The sequence below is a fragment of the Quercus robur genome, chromosome 9 (genome assembly GCF_932294415.1).
Source record: "Quercus robur chromosome 9, dhQueRobu3.1, whole genome shotgun sequence".
Classification (NCBI taxonomy): domain Eukaryota; kingdom Viridiplantae; phylum Streptophyta; class Magnoliopsida; order Fagales; family Fagaceae; genus Quercus; species Quercus robur.
The window spans coordinates 26,885,990-26,908,310 of NC_065542.1; the positions used below are offsets into that span (position 1 = coordinate 26,885,990).

Sequence of the window (22,321 nt, forward strand, 5' to 3'; positions counted from 1 at the left end):
GTAACAAAGTTTTTTTTTCCCAGTTTAATTACCATGCTAGCTAGATCTCTCTTCATTTATTTTGCCTCTTTTCTAAAACACCTTCCAACTGCACTGCAACACCATTGAATAAGTGTTATTCAATACTTAATAAGCTATTTGATAGGCACTTTGTTATTCGAATTTATTTCATCAACCCAAGCAAGTAGTAAATTTAAATTTTATGGCATGATGGCGTAAAACTGAATAAAATTAAAAAGTACAAGTAATTTAACAAAATAAATCTTACTTCACGAAGTATGTCTAAATAGTAAATAGTCATTTGGATTTAGGTTTATTTTAGAATTTTATTTTAAAAGAAAGTTATCAGAACTATTATTTGGGCTTAATCATTGTCACAAAAGGTTATCTAAGCTAGCAAAAGAGCATGTGATTCAAAATAAGGAATTTGGGCCTAACTGTGAAGTCATGGACCAATTATTTCAAACAAAGAATAATGGAATAACCTACATAACCGGACTAAACAATACCCAACCCATTTGACAAGCACATAATTGAGCACGTTCTAGTGCTTCAAAAGTCTCTTTTTTTTATTTTTATTTTGAGTTACTTTGCAACATTTTCATAACATTTTTATGATAAATTTTAAGTAATAAGTTGTTATTAGTGAATTTACAACATTTTTATAATAAATTCTAAGTAATAAGTTGTTATTTTGAGTTACTTTGCAACATTTTCACAACATTTTTATAAAAAATTCTAAGTAATAAGTTGTTATTAGTAAATTCACAGTATTTTTATAATAAATTCTAATTAATAAGTTGTTATTAGTGAATAAAAAAATGAGGTCGGTCGTGGACCAAAATAAGAGCCCGTATCATCGATTATTTTTTATTCGCCTAGCCTAAGTCATATCACGTTTAGAGCAGGTTAATTCAAAAACGCATTTCCTCAATGGAATAGTACTGTCAGTTTCTGTGCCTTTCACAGCAGCAACCAGCAAGTCTCTAAATGGAGTCACTCACAAGTTACAAAAATCCCACCAGTCAACAAATTGAAGCACAACACAATGGTCTTTGGGGGAAGAAAAAGACCAAATACAAACACATATTAGGAAACAAAGTAAAATGACAGAGCATTTGTTACATAATCCTTCAACAAGATCCACTAAGCTGTATGAACAAGCTTAAACAAAAAGTTGTAGCATCAACCCATCCGAAATAACCATACCAGTAGACTAAGTCCATTGACGTACCGCATAAGCTTCAGCACCTCGAAAATCTCTGACCATTGTTAGTTTTGACACTAGTCTGAAGCCAATTACACTGCATAGTCAACAACGCGAAATATTGATACCTTAAGCACAACTGGCTGCTTCTTGATCAGCTCAAAGACACAAACATCTCCTTCTTCCAAATTATTGTCCCTCGAAAATACTGTCCATCCCCGCCCTATATTCATTGCTGAACTTGCACGATCTCTGAGAATGCATTTGGCAGGCCATTGCTTTCCGTTAGAAGTCTGAAGTTTGACAATTTTAGGCTGACCAAGATACTTGACAGCAAATTGGACAGGCACATACTACACAAGAAGGAAAGATTGCAAATAAGCATATTTAATGCCAATATTTGAATACTTCATAATCACATCATGTATAAAAGGCTCACCATAATATATCTTTGCATATAATTTGGCCGCAAGACACCTATGAAAGAAGGATTTTTAGGCTTCAACATTCTGGCTGCTTGGATTGCTCTCTCTCTTCCTCTGGACATCTTAAATTTCTTTTTTGAAGATGTGCCAGAAAATCTTTTCTCTAAAAACTTTTCTCTCACTTCATGTTTTATAAGCAACACATCTGAGTCAGACATTTCATTTTCATCCAACTTGTCATGCATTGATATATTTGCATCACCTAATTTCATAATGTCCACTTGATCTTCCAATTTACAATTCTTGCTCGATGGATACTGAATCTCTGTGGCAGTCTTATCAAATACAAGAACATGGAAATTTGAATTTCCTTCATATCTAAAAACTAGAAAGTAACCATAACAAATAGAATGGTATTCTACAAAATCCTGCCAACCATCACCAAACCAAATGTTCTTGTCAGATTTCTCCAATCCCACATGCCAAATACGACCATAGGGTACAATGAGTTTTGCAACAGAGGATAGTTCGTCCCCAAATTCACTCACAAATTTTTCAGGTATACTCTGCAGCCACCACCGAATTAAGTTATATTGTCTTGAATTAAAATGTGAAATGTAATCAATGAAACATGTGACCCCAAGATGTAGAAATATTGATTCCAATAATTACGATTACAATTAAAATTAGTCATTAGTAGCCTTGGTGACACAAACTAATCAATTCGATCAATCTTTTTAAAATTTGATCAAGTTTTTTGTTTCTCCCATTTTGTAGAATTTTTTAGAATCATCAGTACACTCTTTCAAACTATTTAAATTTATATGAACATATCTATAGGCAGGTAATTCTATTGAAATGAAATAAGAGAAAATAATTCAAGAGCTCAGATTGATATTTTCTCTAAACAATAATGAAGCAATGATATGTAAACCATGTGATGCATAGGAATTTTCATGGGCTAAAAATTCATTACATTTAACCTTTGCAACTTTGGCTTGGGTGGAAAGTTTTGCAATTTAGTTAGCTATATTATTGATGATTTTGCAGACAGAAGACTTCCTACCTTTACTCTAGTAAAAAGAAAAAACCAAAAGGGATAAAAAAAAATTTCTCCAATAAGTATTAGCTACGTACATCTTTTTAATTTTAAACAAGCTTGAATAGTGAGAGACAGTAAGCTTCCTAGTCCCTAGATGTGTTGGCAAATCCTAATGTCAAAACATATGAACTTTAGGCTATATAAAGAAAAATACGTTAGGGTTGAGTCACAAAACTTATTAAATTTAGGTTATATAAGGGGAATAATGTTAGGGCTGAGTTTGGTTCCAAAGTTTTTCAAAGACAACAAAATTAGCTTTAAAGTGATGATTTGATTATCTTTTGACCCTATCTTTTACAACATAAGAAATCTTTGATTAAAGTCTATTTCATTGGAAAGTAGCATCCAGTGTTCAAGACAAACACAAATTTGAACCATTTGGATCTGAAATGAGTAAATATGACAATTTAAAGTTTGCACAACTATACTGTCTCTGAGAATTTGATTGACTCTTAAGTGAAATTATTATAGTTTTTCCCTACTTATTTATTTTATGATTGATTTAGGGGCTTTACCTACCTAGAAAATGCCTCACTTTGAACTTTTTTCAAAGGGAGAGGCTGTTGTTTCGATAACATAGGAAGAGCCTTAATTTCTTGAGACGAAACATTCAGAAACCCTCTCCTTGGGAGTTTATTTTCTATTTTCTCTTCATGAGCTTATTCTTGAATTTCACCTTTAGAGTTTTCATACAGTCAATTGTCCTTTCAAACCACGAAGATTCTAAAATTTCTACTAGTGAAAGTGGTAGAAATCTTTTAGAGAATACTTTGGCGTAACAACTTTTAGTTTATGAATAAAGATGAATTTTCCCAAGATTCTGTAAGCGGGGTGTGTTTTGTTTGGTACGTTCTGCAAAAGTTTTTCAGTTTGTCACCAAAATGAGTGTATTCTTTTTATTGCTTTGGATTGTGGTGATTTTTATAGTGGTTATGCTTGTGGATTTTGTTAAACTATTAAGAGCATTCTTATCAAGAATGTTAAATATTTTAGCATTTACCATTTCAAAATCATACTTTATCAATTTTAACATACCACTTTACAGTCTACTAAACATTAAAACTTCTATTATTTTACCACTTCAATTTAAATATTCTTTTTTTATGTTTTTTTTTATTCTTTCTTTTTATGTTTTCAAATAACTACCATTAAACAAATATATTTTTTTACAATCTTGCTATAGTGGGCTGCTGGACATAACAGTCCACTATAGCTGAATTGCAAAATAAATAAGATTTGAATTGCAAAATAAATAAGATTTGAGAGTATTGATAAAGTATGCTTTTTAGTATTTGTTACATTTTGTATGTTAAATTTTAGCATTTACAGCATTTGTCCTCTAACTCTAGACAAACAAATATAAAACTGTTAATTGGAACTGTTTTGAAATTCGTGATGGAGTGAAGAGAAAAGGGCAGAGAGAAGACATGAGAGAAAAGTGTGGCCGAATCGCATGGAAAGTGAATCCATACTTTTCCAAAAGTTGCATTTAATGTTGAGATTTTCTTTTTTAACTATTTACAGGGAAGGATTTTCCCTCCTTTTCTCCATTTTGGTTATTATTTTTCAATTATTGGTAGCCTTATAATGAAATACTAAGCTCAACTTTTGTCCATATATGCCTCATACCATATATTTTTAAAAAATAAATCAACTAAACTTCATTAAAACACTATAAACATTGGGCCTTAAAACATTATTAGTATGCCACTATAAACATTGGGCCTTATACCATTATTAGTATGCTATGATAGTTTGAGTAATGCTATAGATATAAATTATTTTACAACATTTTTACAAACTATTGATGTGTCCAACTTTTTATTGGTTTTTATTTAAGCTTAATATTAAGCTCATTTTTTCATTTACGTACTAATAACTACTCACTACATAAGTAGTTTGTAAAATTTTTTTGTAAAAAAGTTTGTATCTTTAGCATTACTCTAATAGTTTTGCTGCAGTATTTTAATGTTAATACGATATTCAAACTCACCAGTACCGCACATCTTTGGTGCGACGGTCACTCCACAAGTATAAATACTTGTGAGGTGTGGAGGGTAAGGACCGGGATTTAAGTTTTCAGAAGGGAGTTTCACACATATACATGAGTAGAATTTCTATTTTGTATATAAAAAAAAAAAAAATACTATATGCAAACTCATACAATATTCTTCCTTCAAAAAAAAAAAAAAAATACCATATTCAAATTTCAAACTCGTACTATATTTCAATTAAAAAAAAAAATTGCACTCATGAGTCATGAATATATCCCTCCCTTATAACTACATGTACTAAATTATCTCTCGTCATCCCATTTCGAGCAGTCAATCGCTAAACACTAAACCAAGAACTGGCTAGGTACCGTTTCCTCTTGTTTGTAAATTACGAAATAAACTGTAAAAAAAGAGCACGAGAATATTCAAAACCAAACATGCAAGCCATTGCAAATATAGTTCTGGTACCGATAAACCAAACAGAAGGATAAAATTTTCAAAGAAACCAGGGTATTAATTACTTGGTGTAAATTAAGGTATATAGAGTGGAGGGTACATTAAGTAATTACCAGTTTCATTTCTTGCATGGTGGAGGGAAGGATTATCTTGAAGAAGTGAGAGGGTGCCATAGACATAGAACTTGAAGGCCAATGGTGATGATGATCATATTTCCAGTTGGGTACCACTCTAGTCCGACCAGTCTTTGGTTTAGCTGCCATAATATGATCACGATGGTTGATCGATCCAACCCTTTGTAAATATCTTGACGAAACTCTCTGCTTCCTTTAGATATGGCTACAATTATCAGTGGAGTTTTGAGACTTTTGGGGCTGATGGACTAGAGCTATAGGCAATAGTGGAGACAATTCCGACATCAAATTGATGCTTTTAAGGTAATGACATTGGGCAATGGATATAGTGCTGAGTGCATGCATGTTTGACAGCTAACATTGAGGCTTCAAAAGGATTTACCAAAATAAGGCCTTTATAATAGTAATGGATTTTGTTAAGAAAAAAAATCTAGTAACACACAAAAATATATTATTACACAACTTCTTTGCCACAAGTGTGATATGGTAAAGTGTGAGTTGTGAAGAAAAAAATGTGTAGATATATATATGTATAAGTGATAGGCAACCACTCACAACAATTTGCCATATCAAAGTTGTAACAAAAAATTGTGGAATAATTTGTGATCCTAAAGCCACTCTTTTGATAATAAAGACCTTCTACCATTGTTAAAATACATTTATTTTTTTATTAAATAATATTCTTATACACTTTTCAAAAAGGGAAAAGTTAACAGATGCATTATGAGCATTAATTTAAAAAATATTTTTAAAAACTTTTTATTTATTGGAAAAAAAAAACCTTTTTTTTTATAGTTTTTTTATTATATATTTTTCATGAAATTAATATTATAACTTTTTCTAAAATGATCATTTACTAATACCCTAAGGGTATGCATTAACTAAATCATTTCAAAAATAAAGTCAAATTTTAAACATATATCCAAAAAAGCACATGCAATTACCATGAATTTGTGTATGTAAGTCAATGAATCATTAACATATGTATTTATTATTTTATAAATTAATAAATGCTCAATTATGAATTGTAATGTATATTTAAAAAAAAAAAATACACATGTTAATGATTTATTGGCTTACACGCACAAATTCATTGTAATTATGTGTACTTCTTTGGATAAGTTTAGTTAATGGATACTCTTAGGCTCCGTTTGGGAGGAGGGAATGGAATGGAATAAAAAGAATATTTTTAGAATATTCTTCCCTCCTCTTGTTTGGTAGTTTTAACGGAGGGAATGGAATGTCCATTCCCTTGTTTGGGAGTTTAAGTGGGAGGGAATGAAATGGCTAGGAGGGAATGCTCATTCCTCCCTTTTCCCTCATAACCTCAAATTTTTGTTCCCCTCAAAATTGGGAGGAATGGGAGGGAATGAATTTAGGTTTAATGAAATTTTTGTTAAAATCCCTAAAATACCCCTTTAATATCAACTTTTTTTTTTCTCATTCAGCCGTAAGAAAAATAAAGCTATAATTCTTGCACAATATTGTTCGTCCTCTACAAAGTGAAGCTGCTGCCGCTGGTCTTTTTTTTTTTTTTTTTTTTTTTTTGTCTGTTGCAATTTTCAGATATTGCTCAAACCAAGTATGTCTATCTTTTTCTTTTTCTTTTCGGTTGTTTGCTAGTCTTTTTTTTTTTTTTTTTTTATGAACTATTTGCTAGTGATTCATGAGAGTGATATATAGTGTTTTTGTACACCTAAAAACCAAAACAAACTACATTCTGTACAACTAAAAACCTTGAAAGTGAAAAGAAACGAAAAAAACCTTGAAAGTGAAAAGAAATGAAAACTGCTATTACCTGTACAGCTAAAAAACAAATTGTATTTAGAAATTTGAAAGTGAGAATTGCTGGAAAATTGCTGTAGAACTACTGTGAATTTGAAATTGAGAACCGCTAGAGAACTCAAATTTGCTTTTTACTCTGTTTCCTCTTTGATTCTTCTGTTATTTATGAAGCAAGTGGTGTGTTACGTACACTTGCAGTTTTAAGTCAACCATCCAATTAGTTAATAGCTCCAAGGCTTCACCACGTGTATGGTTAAGAGGAAATGTCTACAAAAGCTTGTGTACAAGTTTAGACAAAAGACAGGTGTGTGGTTAAGAAAAAAGCAAGAGTAAAAAAAAATTTAAATGAGAAGAAACTAGAAAGTAATGCACTGTTGTAGAAAATCATACACTGAGTTAGCATAGAAATTTATTTTTTTACTATTAATGCTGAACATGAAAATGATTCAGCCTAGGACCGAGTAACATGACTCTGCCCAAATTCAAATCAAGGCATTTCATTGAATATATTCTTAGCCAAAAATAATTTAAACAAATTTATTGCCCACTACTTATACATGAAATCACAACAGAATTCTTGCAATGCAAATAACAAAACCAATATCAGACCAAGATATTTCCCTTTTCTATCCATCAATCTATGTTATAATTTATCAACGTCAATTCCCTTTCTGTCTAAACAAAATATATACATAATATATTTTATGCATTTGTTTATAACTTATTAAGATGTTAAAGCTAGTGTACAAGGACAGGTGTGTGGTTAAGAAAAAAACAAGAGTAAAAAAAATTTTAAATGAGAAGAAAATAAAATGAAAAGTATTTTAATTAAAATAATAGTAGTTTAGAACTTTAATAAGTTGGAGTAGATTATTTTTAATATAAATTTTTTTATGCTTGAGGCCTACATATTTTTGATGGAAAATCCAACATATAAAGAGATGTTCTTTGGTTGCCCAGATCATGAGCGCAAATGTGTCTTATTGACACTGATGTCTAGGCCTAAAAATTAAAAAAGTGTGGGATTTTTTGGCCAACCTTAGTTTTGGAATGGATTATGTTATTTTGTTTTGTTTTGGCATGACTCATTACCGAAGTTTTTTTTTTTTTAAAGATATTTGTTTGCATTGTTAGACAATATTTATTTTGTTGAGAATAAATATATGATGCTTGAATTGCTTTACAACATAGAAATATACATAACTTGTTTTTTAGCTACAATAATTTTTTTTTCCTTAATGAAATTGGGAGATGGAGATGTATTAAATTATCAAATCCATTGTAAAGCATACCAGCCAAAAAAGATCCAATCCAAAACTAGCAGCCCCTAAAAAAAATTTGCAAATTGAAATAAAGAAATTGTACTATTGTTAATTTTTCATGCCATTATCTTCATCTGTTAAATTATTGATTAGCGTGATACAATCTATTCACCTTGACAAAACAATATTGTAATTCAATAATCTAACACAGACCCAATTGTGGCTAACTAGTTTCACATCATCCACTAAATACTAAGCATTTCAAAGCAATTATAAGTTCTCATTGATTATTTTTTATGTTCTTTAAAATGAGGGGTATAATAGTAATGTTATTATAAAATGATTCTATTTCATTCCTTCCAATGTCACTCCCAAACGGTGTTACTTACTTTCCATTCCATTCCATTATTTTATAACATCCAAACAAGATTTTTAAATCACATTCCATTCCATTCCATTCTATTCATTTCCCTACTAAATCCATTCCATTCTATTCCATTCCATTCCATTCCATTCCATTCCTTTAATGATCATTCCATTCCATTCCATTCCATTCCATTCCTTTATAAACTCCCAAACGGACCCTTAGGCTCCACTTGGAAGGAGGGGATGGAATGGAATGGAAAGGAATAAAAAGAATAATTTTAGAATATTCTTCCCTTCTCTTGTTTGGGAGTTTTAATGGAGGGAATGGAAAGTTCATTCATTTGTTTGGGAGTTTAAGTGAGAGGGAATGGAATGGGTAGGAGGGAACACTCATTCCTCTCTATTCCCTTAAAACCTCAAATTTTCATTCCCCCCGAAATTGGGAGGAATGGGAGGGAATGGAATTAGATTTAATGATTTTTTTATTAGAACTCCCAAAATATCCCTATATATTCAATCTTTTATTTTAAAATAGGGGTCAAATAGTAATATTGTCATAAAATGATTCCATTCCATTCTCTCCATGTTGCTCCCAATTCCCAAACTGGATTACTTACATCCCATTCCTTTCCATTCCTTTATTTTAAAAGATCCAATCAAGGTTACTTAATTCGATTCCATTCCATTCTTTTCCATTCATTTCCCTTACTTAAATACATTCCATTCCATTCCATTCCTTTCCATTCCCTTATGACCATCTCATTCCATTCCATTCCATTCCATTCCCTTATGAACTCCCAAGCGGAGCCTTAGAATATTAAATTTTGTAAATAGACTATTTTAGAATACTTTTAATTCACTTTTATTGGAAATATAAATATTTTTCAAAAAAATCAATTGTCTATTTCTTTCCCTTCTCCGCTTGCAGCTCTCAGACTTAGATTCCACAATTGGATTGGGTCGCCTGCAACCTCTATGTATTGATTTATTAAGAAGTTCTAAGTTCTTCGACTTGAGCTCTTCACATTACTTTTGCTTAGAGTTGGCAAGTTCACATTTCGCCCTCTTGCTTGGTGCCTTTTATATCAATAGCTTTTCGACTGGCCACGCCTTGGACTCACAGCTGACCATTCCTCGGTCAGGGTTCAGCGAGGTCAGGACCTCGATTGGAAGCTCGAAGACAAGGAATTAATTAAGAATCATTCTAGGCATCGAGGTCCAACAAAGGAGGACACCAATAGCGCCATTTGAGGCTCAATGCCTCTCCAACCTCAACTGCCTTGCCTCTTAGGTGATTTTGACACTGCCTCTTTAAGCTTTGATAATGCCCTGAATGTGGATGTGACTTGAATTCCAAACCAACTTGGTTCCCTACCCTAGAATGTAGAATCCACTTCATCCTTTCATCATGTCATATGCACCCACACCACCTCCACACATGGTATCACAAACACAACAAATTTCATAACTTATTGAGGTGGCAGATTGTGATTCATGCCACATTATTTTTCACTCAAATTACTATTGACATCACTTTTATTATACACCAATCACAACTTGTTACCTTAATAGTTATGAAAAATATTGTGAAAATGATGTGTTTTTGTATTTATTTGGCTTCAAGTTATTACTATATTAACAATATGAATTAGACTAAACTGTACAAATTTAGTCCCATACAATGGTGATCGATCTAACAAATTCATTAGAATTATTACCCTTCGAAACAAGAAAAAAAAGAAGTAAATTTATTAAAAGATCAGATCAGTCGGATTTGGACTACAGACTACTTCAACAAGACACACCAAACTGGTCAGAGAAAAATCTTAAAACCACATCCATTAGATATAAATCATACCAGTGATAATAGTCTCTAATTAAATATAAGCATAAACATCACTAGTTTAAAGTTTAAACAGGTTATCCTAGTCTGAACTTTGATGGTCAACCACGTGAAATATTGAGACACTAAGCACAACAGGCTTCCTCTTGATCACCTCAAAGACACATACATCTCCTTCTTCTAAATTATTGTCCTTGAAAAATGTAGCACATCCCTTACTCATTTTCATTGCTGAAGAGGCAGAATATTGGTGGTAATGGCACCGGACATGCCATTGTTTTCCGTTAGAAGTTTGAAGTGTGACGTTATGATTTTGACTAATATACTTGATAGAAAATTCAGCAGGCACATCCTGCATAAAAAAGAAGGATTGGAACTCAGCATATATATATTTGAAGACCAAATGTGAAAATACTTCATGATCACATCATGTATAACTGTATAAGGGCTCACCATATAATTAAAGCGTATATTATAGGGCTGCAAGATACCCATGAAAGATGCATTTTTAGGCTTGAACTTTCCGGCTGCTTAGATTGCTCTCTCTCTTCCTCTTGACATCATGAGTTTCCCTTTTGAAGACATGCCAGAAAATGTTTTCCTTACAAACTTTTCTCTCACTTCATGTTTTGTGGGCACCTCATCTGAGTTAGACATTTCATTTTCATTCAACTTGTCATGCCCTGATATGTCTGTATCATGACTATCATCTAAGTCTATTATGTCAACTTGATTTTCCAATGTACAATTCTTGCTTGATGGGTATTGAATCTCAGTAGCAGTCTTATCAAATACATGAAAATGGAAATTTGAATTTCCTTCATATCTGAAGACTAAAAAGAACCTGTAGGGGCACGAATTATTTAACGGCCCAAGAGTAATGTTGGGCTCGTATACAATGGACCCCAACAATATGATTTGTAGAGAGTGGGCTCGAATGGCATGACATTGGGCACAGGTGGACGATTTGATCGTGGCATCCATGGAAATTCTGGTACAGGCGGGCCTTGCTTGACTAGCTAAGCCCTCCATTGGAACGGGTTGTAGGACTTTTGTCCTCGGACGTTGTCCAAGGATCCTTGTGTCCTTCCCTCTCTCCTCTTTTCCCGGGGAGAGAGAGATATATCCTCCCTTCTGGGGAGTTCTCCCTTTTATATCCGTGTTTCTTCTCTTCCTTCAAGTTCACATGTAAGTCTCACCTTTTTTTCGGGGTGCAGACCTGTCCTGTCAACCCATACTCCAGTATGGTTTGGGGTCGCTGGGAAAGTTAAAGGGTATGGTTTAGAGCATGGACTTGTCAGATACAGGGCTTGGTATGATGATGTTGGTAGCTTTTTCCCTTACCCTGCCCCTGAACTCAGTTTCCCCCCTTCCTCAGGCATTTCGTGAGGTGCCGAGCAGGAGGTTGTCCGCGGCAATGGCTCTCCTCGGCGTGGGCCCTGGCCCCTGGGCCCCCATGCAGAATGGGCCTGGGCCGCGAATTCACTAGCCCCACAGCAGCCCCTTAAAATTCTGCTGCCCGACTTTTAGTTGGGGATGAGGATTTTGATAATGCTGGGCCCACATCACGACTCACTCAGATTATGTACTTTTTGATGTTTGGGCTTTTCCCATTTGCATAGGAGATGCATCGGATTAAGAGGCATTCCTTTAGTCTTTGGTCACGCGGTAACCTTTGACATTCTAGTGTTCGAGATGCGCCTTCACGAGAATCCTTTAATCCTATGGTTGCAGGTGGCGTTGGGAATTGAGCCGGAACCATTTTGTCTGTAGCGTTCCTTGGGACTCGGCGTGAATTGAATGCCACCTCCTTGTCTTTTAAATAAATAGGGTAGGAGGTTGACCCACTTACACACAAATCCTTCGGTTTCCTTCCAAACCACAATCCTTCAGCCATAATCACAACTTCCATATCCGGTGTTATCCTCCCTTAGTATAATATGTTTGAGGCGCGGGTTGGGGTAAAGGAGCTCCCTCCGCCACAGCGGCGACGGGTCCTTACGAGATTCAAGGTAGCGTGGTCTGGGCATGGGGGGCACAGATTCAAGAAAATACTCCGTCTAGACAAAGGGAGAAATGATGTTTCTCATTCTTTTAGTCAAAATCCGAAGCAGGTACTGGTCATGCTAGATTTTTGGTGTGTCAGAAGAAAGAATTTCCGCCATCACCGTCGTCTGCCTTGTCGCAAGCAAATTTTGGTGTAGGCTCCTCAATTTCCAGTTCCCAGCACCTTTTCTTCAACGATGTGGGCCTCAAGTTGGGTTCCCTGCACCTTTTCTTCAGCTGCGCTAGCCTGAAGCTGGGCTCTCTCTGCACCTTTTCTTTAATGGTGCAGGCCCCATGCTGGGTTCTTTTGTTGCCTGAGTTATGGGCATGTAAAAGTGTTGAGGAAGAACAAAGTCTTGAAGCAGCAGCCAACCTCTCCTCTGTACTACCTCCTCGGCTTTACCTTATTCTCTTGTATCTTTCTTTTCGATTATGTAGTTAGATTTAGCAGCCAACCTCTCTTCTGTACGACCTCCTCGGCTTTATCTTATTCTCTTGTATCTTTCTTTTCGATTATGTAGTTAGCTTTAATATAAGCTGATTCCAGCTTTTCGTTGTACGTTGTACTATTTCTTTGTTTTAATAAAAAGGGAAATTTATTTACTTGTTTTGACTACTTTTCTGTTTTTGCAACACTACTTTGTGAATGGGTGCGCTCTGTGTGTGTTTTTCTTCAATGATACTTAGAGCAGGAGACCTTGAAACATAATCCAACTAATTCTAATTTACCAACATTACCAGGCATAATAACGATAATTCATAGTAAGTTAAACTTAGGAAACTAACCAAGATAACAGCTGAATATTCTATAATAAGTGCGAGAATACCGTCCGAGAACGATAAACTCTAAATAATTCATCCGAGGGGGTGACCGAGCAGTAGGGGACTCCGATTGCGTTTTTGGCAACATATTGCTCTATATTGCATCAATCCCTTTGGTGCTGAGGATCCGAGAGCAGACTTGAGAATCCATGCAGTTTAGGAATTAACCCAATTGTTAATGGAGAGTTTTCCTCGGATAGATTCTAAGGTCCATGTAATGTAGTTTTTCCTTCAAGTACTTGGCTTCCCCATAGGCTTGAGTCCGAGGACCATGCAAGGCCTTGGTTCTGTCCAAAACTTGTATTTTTTCTTGTAAGTAGTTGGTTTCCCTAGAGGCTTGAGTCCGAAGACCATACAAGGCCTTGGTTCTGTTCAAAACTTGTATTTTTTCTTGTAAGTAGTTGGTTTCCCCAGAGGCTTGAGTCCGAAGACCATACAAGACCTTGGTTCTGTCCAAAACTTGTATTGTTTCTTGTAAGTAGTTGGTTTCCCCAGAGGCTTGAGTCCGAAGACCATACAAGGCCTTGGTTCTGTCCAAAACTTGTATTGTTTCTTGTAAGTAGTTGGTTTCCCCAGAGGCTTGAGTCCGAAGACCATACAAGGCCTTGGTTCTGTCCAAAACTTGTATTTTTTCTTGTAAGTAGTTGGTTTCCCTAGAGGCTTGAGTCCGAAGACCATACAAGGCCTTGGTTCTGTCCAAAACTTGTATTGTTTCTTGTAAGTAGTTGGTTTCCCCAGAGGCTTGAGTCCGAAGACCATACAAGGCCTTGGTTCTGTCCAAAACTTGTATTTTTTCTTGTAAGTAGTTGGTTTCCCCAGAGGCTTGAGTCCGAAGACCATACAAGGCCTTGGTTCTGTCCAAAACTTGTATTGTTTCTTGTAAGTAGTTGGTTTCCCCAGAGGCTTGAGTCCGAGGACCATGCAAGGCCTTGGTTCTGTCCAAAACTTGTATTTCTTCTTGTAAGTAGTTGGTTTCCCCAGAGGCTTGAGTCCGAAGACCATACAAGGCCTTGGTTCTGTCCAAAACTTGTATTGTTTCTTTATTTATTTATTTTCCGAAGGTTAGCTCCTCGAACAAGGTGGGGGAAGCTAGCTTGATGTTTGAAGCCCCTAGACTTGCCCATGCCATTGGCACTGCGAGGCGTAGCCCCTAGTGGGAACTTATGTTGGAACAACAACAATGTGTCGCCAGTCATAAAGGCATCCTCATAGACCCTTGCTCGACAAAAGCTTAACTCCACCGCCGCCTGAGCCAACGGGCAAGCCATTCCCACAGACGGCGCCAATTGTAGGGGCACGAATTATTTAACGGCCCAAGAGTAACGTTGGGCTCGTATACAATGGACCCCAACAATATGATTTGTAGAGAGTGTGCTCGAATGGTATGACATTGGGCACAGGTGGACGATTTGATCATGGCGTCCATGGAAATTCTGGTACGGGCGGGCCTTGCTTGACTAGCTAAGCCCTCCATTGGAACGGGTTGTAGGACTTTTGTTCTCGGACGCTGTCCAAGGATCCTTGTGTCCTTCCCTCTCTCCTCTTTTCCCGGGGAGAGAGAGATATATCCTCCCTTCTGGGGAGTTCTCCCTTTTATATCCGTGTTTCTTCTTTTCCTTCAAGTTCACGTGTAAGTCTCACCCTTTTTTCGGGGTGCAGACCTGTCCTGTCAACCCATACTCCAGTATGGTTTGGGGTCGCTGGGAAAGTTAAAGGGTATGGTTTAGAGCATGGACTTGTCAGATACATGGCTTGGTATTATGATGTTGGTAGCTTTTTCCCTTACCCTGCCCCTGAACTCAGTTTCCCCCCTTCCTCAGGCATTTCGTGAGGTGCCGAGCAGGAGGTTGTCCTCGGCAATGGCTCTCCTCGGCGTGGGCCCTGGCCCCTGGGCCCCCATGCAGAATGGGTCTGGGCCGCGAATTCACTAGCCCCACAGAACCCATAACAAATAGAATGGTATTTAGCAAAATCAAGCCAACCATCACAAAACCAAATGTTATTGCCAGATTTCTCCAATCCCACTTGCCAAATACCACCATTGGGAACAATGAGTGTAGCAACAATGGAGAGCTCATCTCCAAATTTTTTCACAAACTTTTTAGGGATTCTTTGCAGCCATAAAATAAGTTATACTTACCTTAGTCGCAATGTAAAATTGAATCAGCGAAACATGTGATTCCAAGATTTACAAATATGATTTCTTATTATTACATTTGTACAATTAGCCTTCCTCGGAGAAGTGCTACACAAGCCAATAACTTCCAACTAAACTTTTAAAAATTTTATGTAAGCTTCCTGTTCCTATAAGTAAATAATAATAAAACCTCCATATTCAATAGAGAAAATTGTCAAATATCATTCCAAATTTCCAAGATATGTAGCCTGTAGAAAATTTCAAGTTTTTGAATTATATTCTTGGATGAACTCCAAGCTATTGACTTTTGTCATAGCTGATGTGGGTTTCCCATTCTTTTGCCGGGACTTGAAACGGTGAAGACTATCAATAAATTTAGTATCAAAACTTATATACCACTATATAAATTTTTTAAGTAAAAAAAATAAAGTGAAAGATAAACTAATAGTACAACAATAAGTTTTTTAAAATCAAAGAAAGTTTTGAGACATAACATTTTTTCACAGCGTGGTGTGTTATGATTAATGATGCATAACAAAATTTATATCAATAATATATTTATGTGAAAGCGATGCTATTACAACCAATACTTATGTACCAAAAAAAGAAAAGAAAAAAAAAAAGCAAGTCATTGAATAAATCAAGTTATGGCTAGTGACTAGTGGAGGGTATGTTACCAGTTTCATTTCTTGCAAAGTGGAGGGGAGTATAATCTTGAAGAAATGAATGGGTGTCCTGCCCCTGCCACCCATAGAACTTGAGGCCATTATTGTAAGTATGAGACCAAGATGGTATATTGTTGAACAAACTCTACCTTCCTTTGGGATTTGGTTACCATTACCAGACAACAGTGGAGTTTGCGTGTTTCAGGGTTTGGGGCTGATTCATGACAGTGATAGAGCTAGGGCTGTCCAAGGACCCGCCGGAACTGACCCACCTGCCGCCGCCGACCGAACCCGATCCGCCGCCGACCGAACCGACTGCTCCGGCGGTCGGCGACGGATTTCATTCTCCAAAATCCGAGATCAACGGGTCGGAGATCGGATCTCCTCTTCTCAAATCCGAGAAACCTGATCCGACCGATTCATCATATTTCCGGCGAGTTTTGAGATTTTTTTGGGTAGATCCGGCGAGTTTTGAGTTTCTTTGGGAATATTTAAGCTAGATCCGACGAGATTTCGCTAGATCTAGCCAAGATCTTGCCGAAAATGGCCAAGATCTCGCTGGATTTGGCGAGATATGGCCGGATTTCTACCGTTATTCAAAATTTCCTCGCCGGATTCTGCCGTTTTTCAAATTTTCTTGGCCGGATTCTCGCCGTTTTCCAAATAATCAACCCCGACCGAGACCCGACCACTTTCCGGCAAGAACCGTCCGATCCGATCCGATTTTCTGACCGGTCGGCGGCGGGTCTGAAAAATTGGAACCCGACTTGGTCGGGTCGGTCGCGGGTTGGGCACAAACCCGACCCGGACCGACCCGTGGACACCCCTAGATAGAGCCATACAAGGAATGCTTTTAAGAGGTCGTTTGGCTACCATTACTAGTGCTAGTGGAGTCTACTTTTAAAGTGAACAGCTACAGTAATTACTGGTAGTCACAGATCACAGGAAGATCGTTTTGACTACCATCATTGAAATTGATGAAAAATTGAGATAATCTATGAACCTCCACTTTTAATCGTAGAATTGATGCGTCCAAAATATTAGGTGGTAAATTCTAGTTGGTTCAAATTTGAATTTATTATTAAAATTAATTTTTTTATCAATTAATAATAGCCTTAAAAAAATCATTTATTTATGATTTGTTGTGAAAATATTATGTACACACCATTTTTTTTTTACAACTATCTTATATGGTAGACTATGATGGACTGTCCATCACTTTTATATAATTCTATGACTTTTTCTCTATTATTCATAGTTTAGCCATATAAGATAGTTGTGAAAAACGATGTGCTAAAGATTGTGGACTTGGAATTATTTTGCTGGCTTTTTATATTTTCCATAGAACATGGTTTGATTACAAGCTTGGTTGTAGTCTAAAATTATAACTCGTTTTAAAATAATTAACATAGTTACAAAATAACATAATTTGATTACAAGCTTGGTTGTAGTTCAAAATTATAACTCGTTTTAAAATAATTAACATAGTTCCAAATTTTAAAATCTAACCATTGTATACACACGTTAAATTTTATGTCAATCAGAGGTAATTTACTATTCAATTTGTTAACTTATTTTTTTTTATGTATAATTTTAGATTACAAAAACTTAAAATTTAAATATTTGATTGATGACCTAGTTATTGATCTTTGTTTTTCTAGAAAATTTTCAAGCATGAAAGATATGACAAGAGCATGTAATCCAATGAAGGATTTGTCAAAATTCACATCCAATAAAATGATATTGAGTGGAGTTGTAACCTTAGGACCCGTTTGGTTAGAGGGGTGGAAAAGTGGGAGAATAGAAAAAGTTTTAATTTTCCTCATTTTTGTTTGGTTTGGAGTGGAAAAGTAGAGGGATAGAAAAAATGAGTTTATATAAATTTACTCACATACCTTTCTTTAAAAATGATGTCCAATTAAAACAAAAAAGTGACAAACAAGCAAAAAAAAAAAAAAAAAAAAATCAATCAATCACCCAAATTTATTAAAAAATAAAAATCATGTCAAGAAAAAAAAAACCACGTCTATTTCTTTTAAAAAAAAAAAATTACTATCACCCCCACAAACTAGGAAATCAAAAGAAAAAAAAAATGGAATGAGGCAAAGCGTCTCAGGAAAAAGAGCCAACGTTTGCCCACGCCAAAAGAAATCATAAGAAAAAAAAAGGAAGAGGAAAAGTGTCCCAAAAAAAAAAAAAAAAAAAAGCCCAACATTGCTTAGGAAAGCAATTGGGGCATTTTTATCCATCTAACAAATCACATTCTCTCCCTTAATTTTCTCTTCATTTTAGAGGGAAAACATTTTGGTGGGTTCGGGGAGAAAACACCTGAGTCCCACCACATTTTGTTCCTCTTTCCCTCCTAACCAAACACTCTCCAAAAAGTTTTCATTCCTCTCTTTTTTCTTTTTTCTTTTTTATTCATTCTCTCTAAAATCCACTCTACCAAACACATCCTTGAGGTCAAACTTTGTCATTTTTCATAAAAGTAGTATTAAGTATTTCCAAAGATGGTCAATTAAAAAATGCCTTAAGGGCACCTCGTTAACTGGGCGCTTGTTCAAATAATAAACATAATGAAAGTTTAAGGTTTTGTGGAAGACCAAAAAAGATAACAAATTGTTGTAGGAAAATGCCTTTGGATAGCACTTAGAAAGATCTCACCAAATAATTAATTGGAACGAAGAAATTAAGTTTAAAAAGAAAGAATACTAAGGATTTGCGTAATTCGACTTGACTTACATTTACATACAAGAACTAGGAGAAATTTTATTAACAAATATGAAGAATGCAAATGCTGTAACGAGACTCTCCCTAAACCCAAATGGGCCAAACTCCACTACACCCAATCCTACAATTTCTCACAAATAAAAAGAGAACTTTTTTTCTTTCTTCTGTGCAATTGCCGCACCACTCTCTGTTTCTTCTCTTGCCCTCTTCTCTTACACACAATCTGCCACACAAAGGCATATCTATAGCGCAAAAACCAAGGTGTAGGGAAGGCAATAATCCGTCCATGCAAGAAAGTCATGCTATTGCATTTACTTTACTAGATGTGATAACAAAGTCACGCTTGCTTGACAAAATCACAATTTTCAAGAGACAAATTTGATCTTGGGCATGCTCCTACAGCCACGCTTATGTGCATAGATTGACAATGCATGCAAATAGCACACATGCATTTAATGCCATTCATCTCTTGTCAACTTAGGCTTGCAATACCAAGCCACCGACTGACAGGCATCAATATCAACTTATCACTCATCACTCATGGCATATTTATTGGAATCCATTGTCCTCAATATGTGAACTATATATCGTCTCTTTAATTTTCTAGAGCAATCATTTCCCACTTGTTTCATTTTCTTTCCTTTTTAAGTTCTCAAAGTTAATTTGCACAAACTGGGTCACCTTCAACCTCTCCACATCGGTTTGTTAAGTTCTTCAACTTAGGCCCTTCACATTGCTCTTGCTTTGAGTTGACTGCGTAGCTTCCATTTTAGTAAATTTTAGGCCAACCATGCCTTAGACAATGTCGGCCATCAGGCCATGTATCCTGGCCTTCACATTCCGACTAGGTATCCGTACCTCAATATTAAACTCAACCGCCTCATGCCTTAATTAGGTGATTTCATCCATGACTGCCTCTGTAAGGTTTGATGATGCCCTAAATGAAGATGTGATTGAATTCTAAACCAACTTGGATGATCCCTACCTTCAAATCCACTTAATCCTTTCCTCGTGTCATATAATCCCACTCCCACACGTACTAACACAGACATAACAAATTTCATCATTTTTTTTTTTTATTTTTTTATTTTTTTTATTTTATAGTTATATCTTATTAAAGAGATAAATTGTTATTAGTGCCACGATCGTTTTCACTTGAACCACTACTAATATCATTTTTATTGTACATCAATTATAATATATTACCAAAAGTATTGTGAAATTGACGGGTTTTTATATTTATTTGGCTTCAAATTTCTACTAAGCATTGGTGATTTGTTCTGGTCTAGTCCCAAACAATGGTGATCTAAAAAGACTTTAATACACTTCGAAACAAAAAAGAATAAAAATAAATAAATAAAAAGACCAAATCCAATTTGTAATGTACTATGAAGTACTTCAATAAGACCTTCTAAACCAAAAGTTCAATGACCGCAAATTTCTCTACAAATATTTTATAGGACTGATTGTGAGTAGTGGGTCTATGTGAAAGTAACAGATAGATTCCCATTGGATAATTGTGAAAGAGGGTTGGAAATGTTGTATTCTTGTAGTAACTCCCTACTAAACAGATCAAAGAAAAGCCTTAAAGCAATATCCATCAGAAATGAACCATGGTCACCATACCATTGGACCGTACCAGTGAAGAAGGATTGCATGATATTGTGATGGTAATTAAACAAGTTATCCTAGTCTGAACTTTGATGGTCCACAACATGAAATATTGTGACACTAAGCACAACAGGCTTCCCCTTTATCACCTCAAAGACACAGACATCCCCTTCTTCTAAATTATTGTCCCTGAAAAATGCAGCCCATCCCTTCCCCATTCTCATTGTTAAAGATGGAGGATTGTAATAATAGCACCAGACACACCATTGTTTTCCATTTGGAGTCTGAAGTGTGACAATTTGATTCTGACCAATATTCATAGAAAATTCACCAGGCAGATACTGCACAAGAAAGAAGGATTGCAATTAAGGATTCAAAAGGTGATATTTAAAAAAAGTGCATGGTTACAATATTTATATATATATATATATATATCCTTGTCTCTTGAGAGAGAGAGAGATCGCATCATGTATAAGGCTCACCATATAATAAGAAGGTGGCATGATGCCCACGAAAGAAGCATTTTTAGGCTTTAACATTCTTGCTGCTTGGATTGCTCTCTCTTTTCCTCTGGACATCATGAGTTTCCCTTTTGAAGACATGCCAGAAATTTTTCTCCCTAGAAGCTTTTCTCTCACTTCTTTATGTTTTGTGGGCAACTCAACTGAGTTAGACATTTCATTTTCATTCAACATGTCATGGCCTGATGTGTTTGTATCATCTAAATCAATTATGTCAACCTGATCTTCCAATTTACTATTCTTGCTTGGTGGATATTGAATCTCAGTGGCAGTCTTATCAAATATATGAACATAGAAATTAGAATATCCTTCATATCTGAAGACTAAAAGGTACCAATAACAAATAGAATAGTATTCAACAAGATCCCTCCAACCATCACAAAACAAAATGTTCATGTCAGATTTCTCCAACCCCACTTGCCAAATATCACCATTGGGAACAGTGAGTGTAGCAAAAGTGGATAGCTCATCCCCATATTCTTTCACAAATTTTTCAGGGATCCTCTGCAGACACCAAAATAAATTATATTGTCTTAGTTTGCAAAGTAAAATGGAATCAACGAAACATGTGATTCCAAGATGTAGAATTAAGACTTCTTATTGTTACAATTGTAAAATTAGTCTGCCATGTACAAGCCAAAAACTTCAATTGAACTTCAAGTAGAAAGCACACAAGAGAAAGCCATTGAAATAAATTTATGAAGTAAAGCTAGTAGAGGTTAAGTTACCAGTTTCATGTCTTGAATAGTGGAGGGGAGTATGATCTTGAAGAAGCTAGAGGGTGTCCTGGCCCTTCCAGCCATAGAACTTGATGGCGGTTGATCACAATTCCAGTTGTGCACTACTCTACTCTTACGAGTCTTTGTCATTATAAAAGAGTATGACCAAGATGGTTAGTCCAACGGTGGTAAATTTCTTTGACAAAACTCTGCTTGCTTTAGGATTTGGCTACGATTATCAGTGGATCAGTTTGCATGTTTTGGTCCTTAGGGCTGATTTATAAGACTCTGAGAGCGAAGTGATGCTCTAAGGTCTATAGTCATGACATTGAAATGTGATTGTTTGACAGTTCAGTTTGACGGGTTTACCATGTGCTATTACTATTTCTTAGTAGTCACGGGTTATGGAAAGAGCGTTTTGACTAGCGTCCTTGAAAATGACAAAAAATAATAAATATCGTGAAGTTTAATATTTTGTGGAAGACTAAACACAATT

General features: G+C 35.5%; 2 protein-coding genes and 1 pseudogene across 2 annotated transcripts; all 3 read right to left on the minus strand.

Annotated features, from left to right (window-relative positions):
- Window positions 1–1,007: 1,007 nt before the first annotated feature.
- LOC126699392 (B3 domain-containing transcription factor VRN1-like) lies at window positions 1,008–5,538 on the minus strand. The gene is made up of 3 exons (XM_050397165.1): window positions 5,298–5,538; window positions 1,647–2,198; window positions 1,008–1,560 (listed from the first exon to the last, which is right to left on the minus strand). The coding sequence occupies exons 1-3, from the start codon at window positions 5,445–5,447 to the stop codon at window positions 1,300–1,302; spliced, it is 963 nt and encodes a 320-aa protein (XP_050253122.1). The 5' UTR covers window positions 5,448–5,538; the 3' UTR covers window positions 1,008–1,299.
- Window positions 5,539–10,656: 5,118 nt separating this feature from the next.
- On the minus strand, window positions 10,657–16,346 carry LOC126700903 (B3 domain-containing transcription factor VRN1-like; annotated as a pseudogene).
- A 4,316-nt stretch (window positions 16,347–20,662) lies between these two features.
- Window positions 20,663–21,975, minus strand: LOC126700904 (B3 domain-containing transcription factor VRN1-like). Its single transcript, XM_050399068.1, has 3 exons — window positions 21,835–21,975; window positions 21,068–21,610; window positions 20,663–20,926 (listed from the first exon to the last, which is right to left on the minus strand). The coding sequence occupies exons 1-3, from the start codon at window positions 21,973–21,975 to the stop codon at window positions 20,663–20,665; spliced, it is 948 nt and encodes a 315-aa protein (XP_050255025.1).
- Between the last annotated feature and the right edge of the window lie 346 nt (window positions 21,976–22,321).

Excerpts from the sequence above, each read along its gene's own strand:
- LOC126699392 (XM_050397165.1), bottom strand. The coding sequence starts at position 5,447 with ATGGCAGCTAAACCAAAGACTGGTCGGACTAGAGTGGTACCCAACTGG. Across the intron at positions 2,199-5,297 it reads CCATGCAAGAAATGAAACTG|AGTATACCTGAAAAATTTGT; the intron begins GTAATTACTTAA and ends TGGTGGCTGCAG. Across the intron at positions 1,561-1,646 it reads ATATGCAAAGATATATTATG|TATGTGCCTGTCCAATTTGC; the intron begins GTGAGCCTTTTA and ends CTTCTTGTGTAG.
- LOC126700904 (XM_050399068.1), bottom strand. The coding sequence starts at position 21,975 with ATGACAAAGACTCGTAAGAGTAGAGTAGTGCACAACTGGAATTGTGAT. Across the intron at positions 21,611-21,834 it reads CTATTCAAGACATGAAACTG|AGGATCCCTGAAAAATTTGT; the intron begins GTAACTTAACCT and ends TGGTGTCTGCAG. Across the intron at positions 20,927-21,067 it reads TGCCACCTTCTTATTATATG|TATCTGCCTGGTGAATTTTC; the intron begins GTGAGCCTTATA and ends TTTCTTGTGCAG.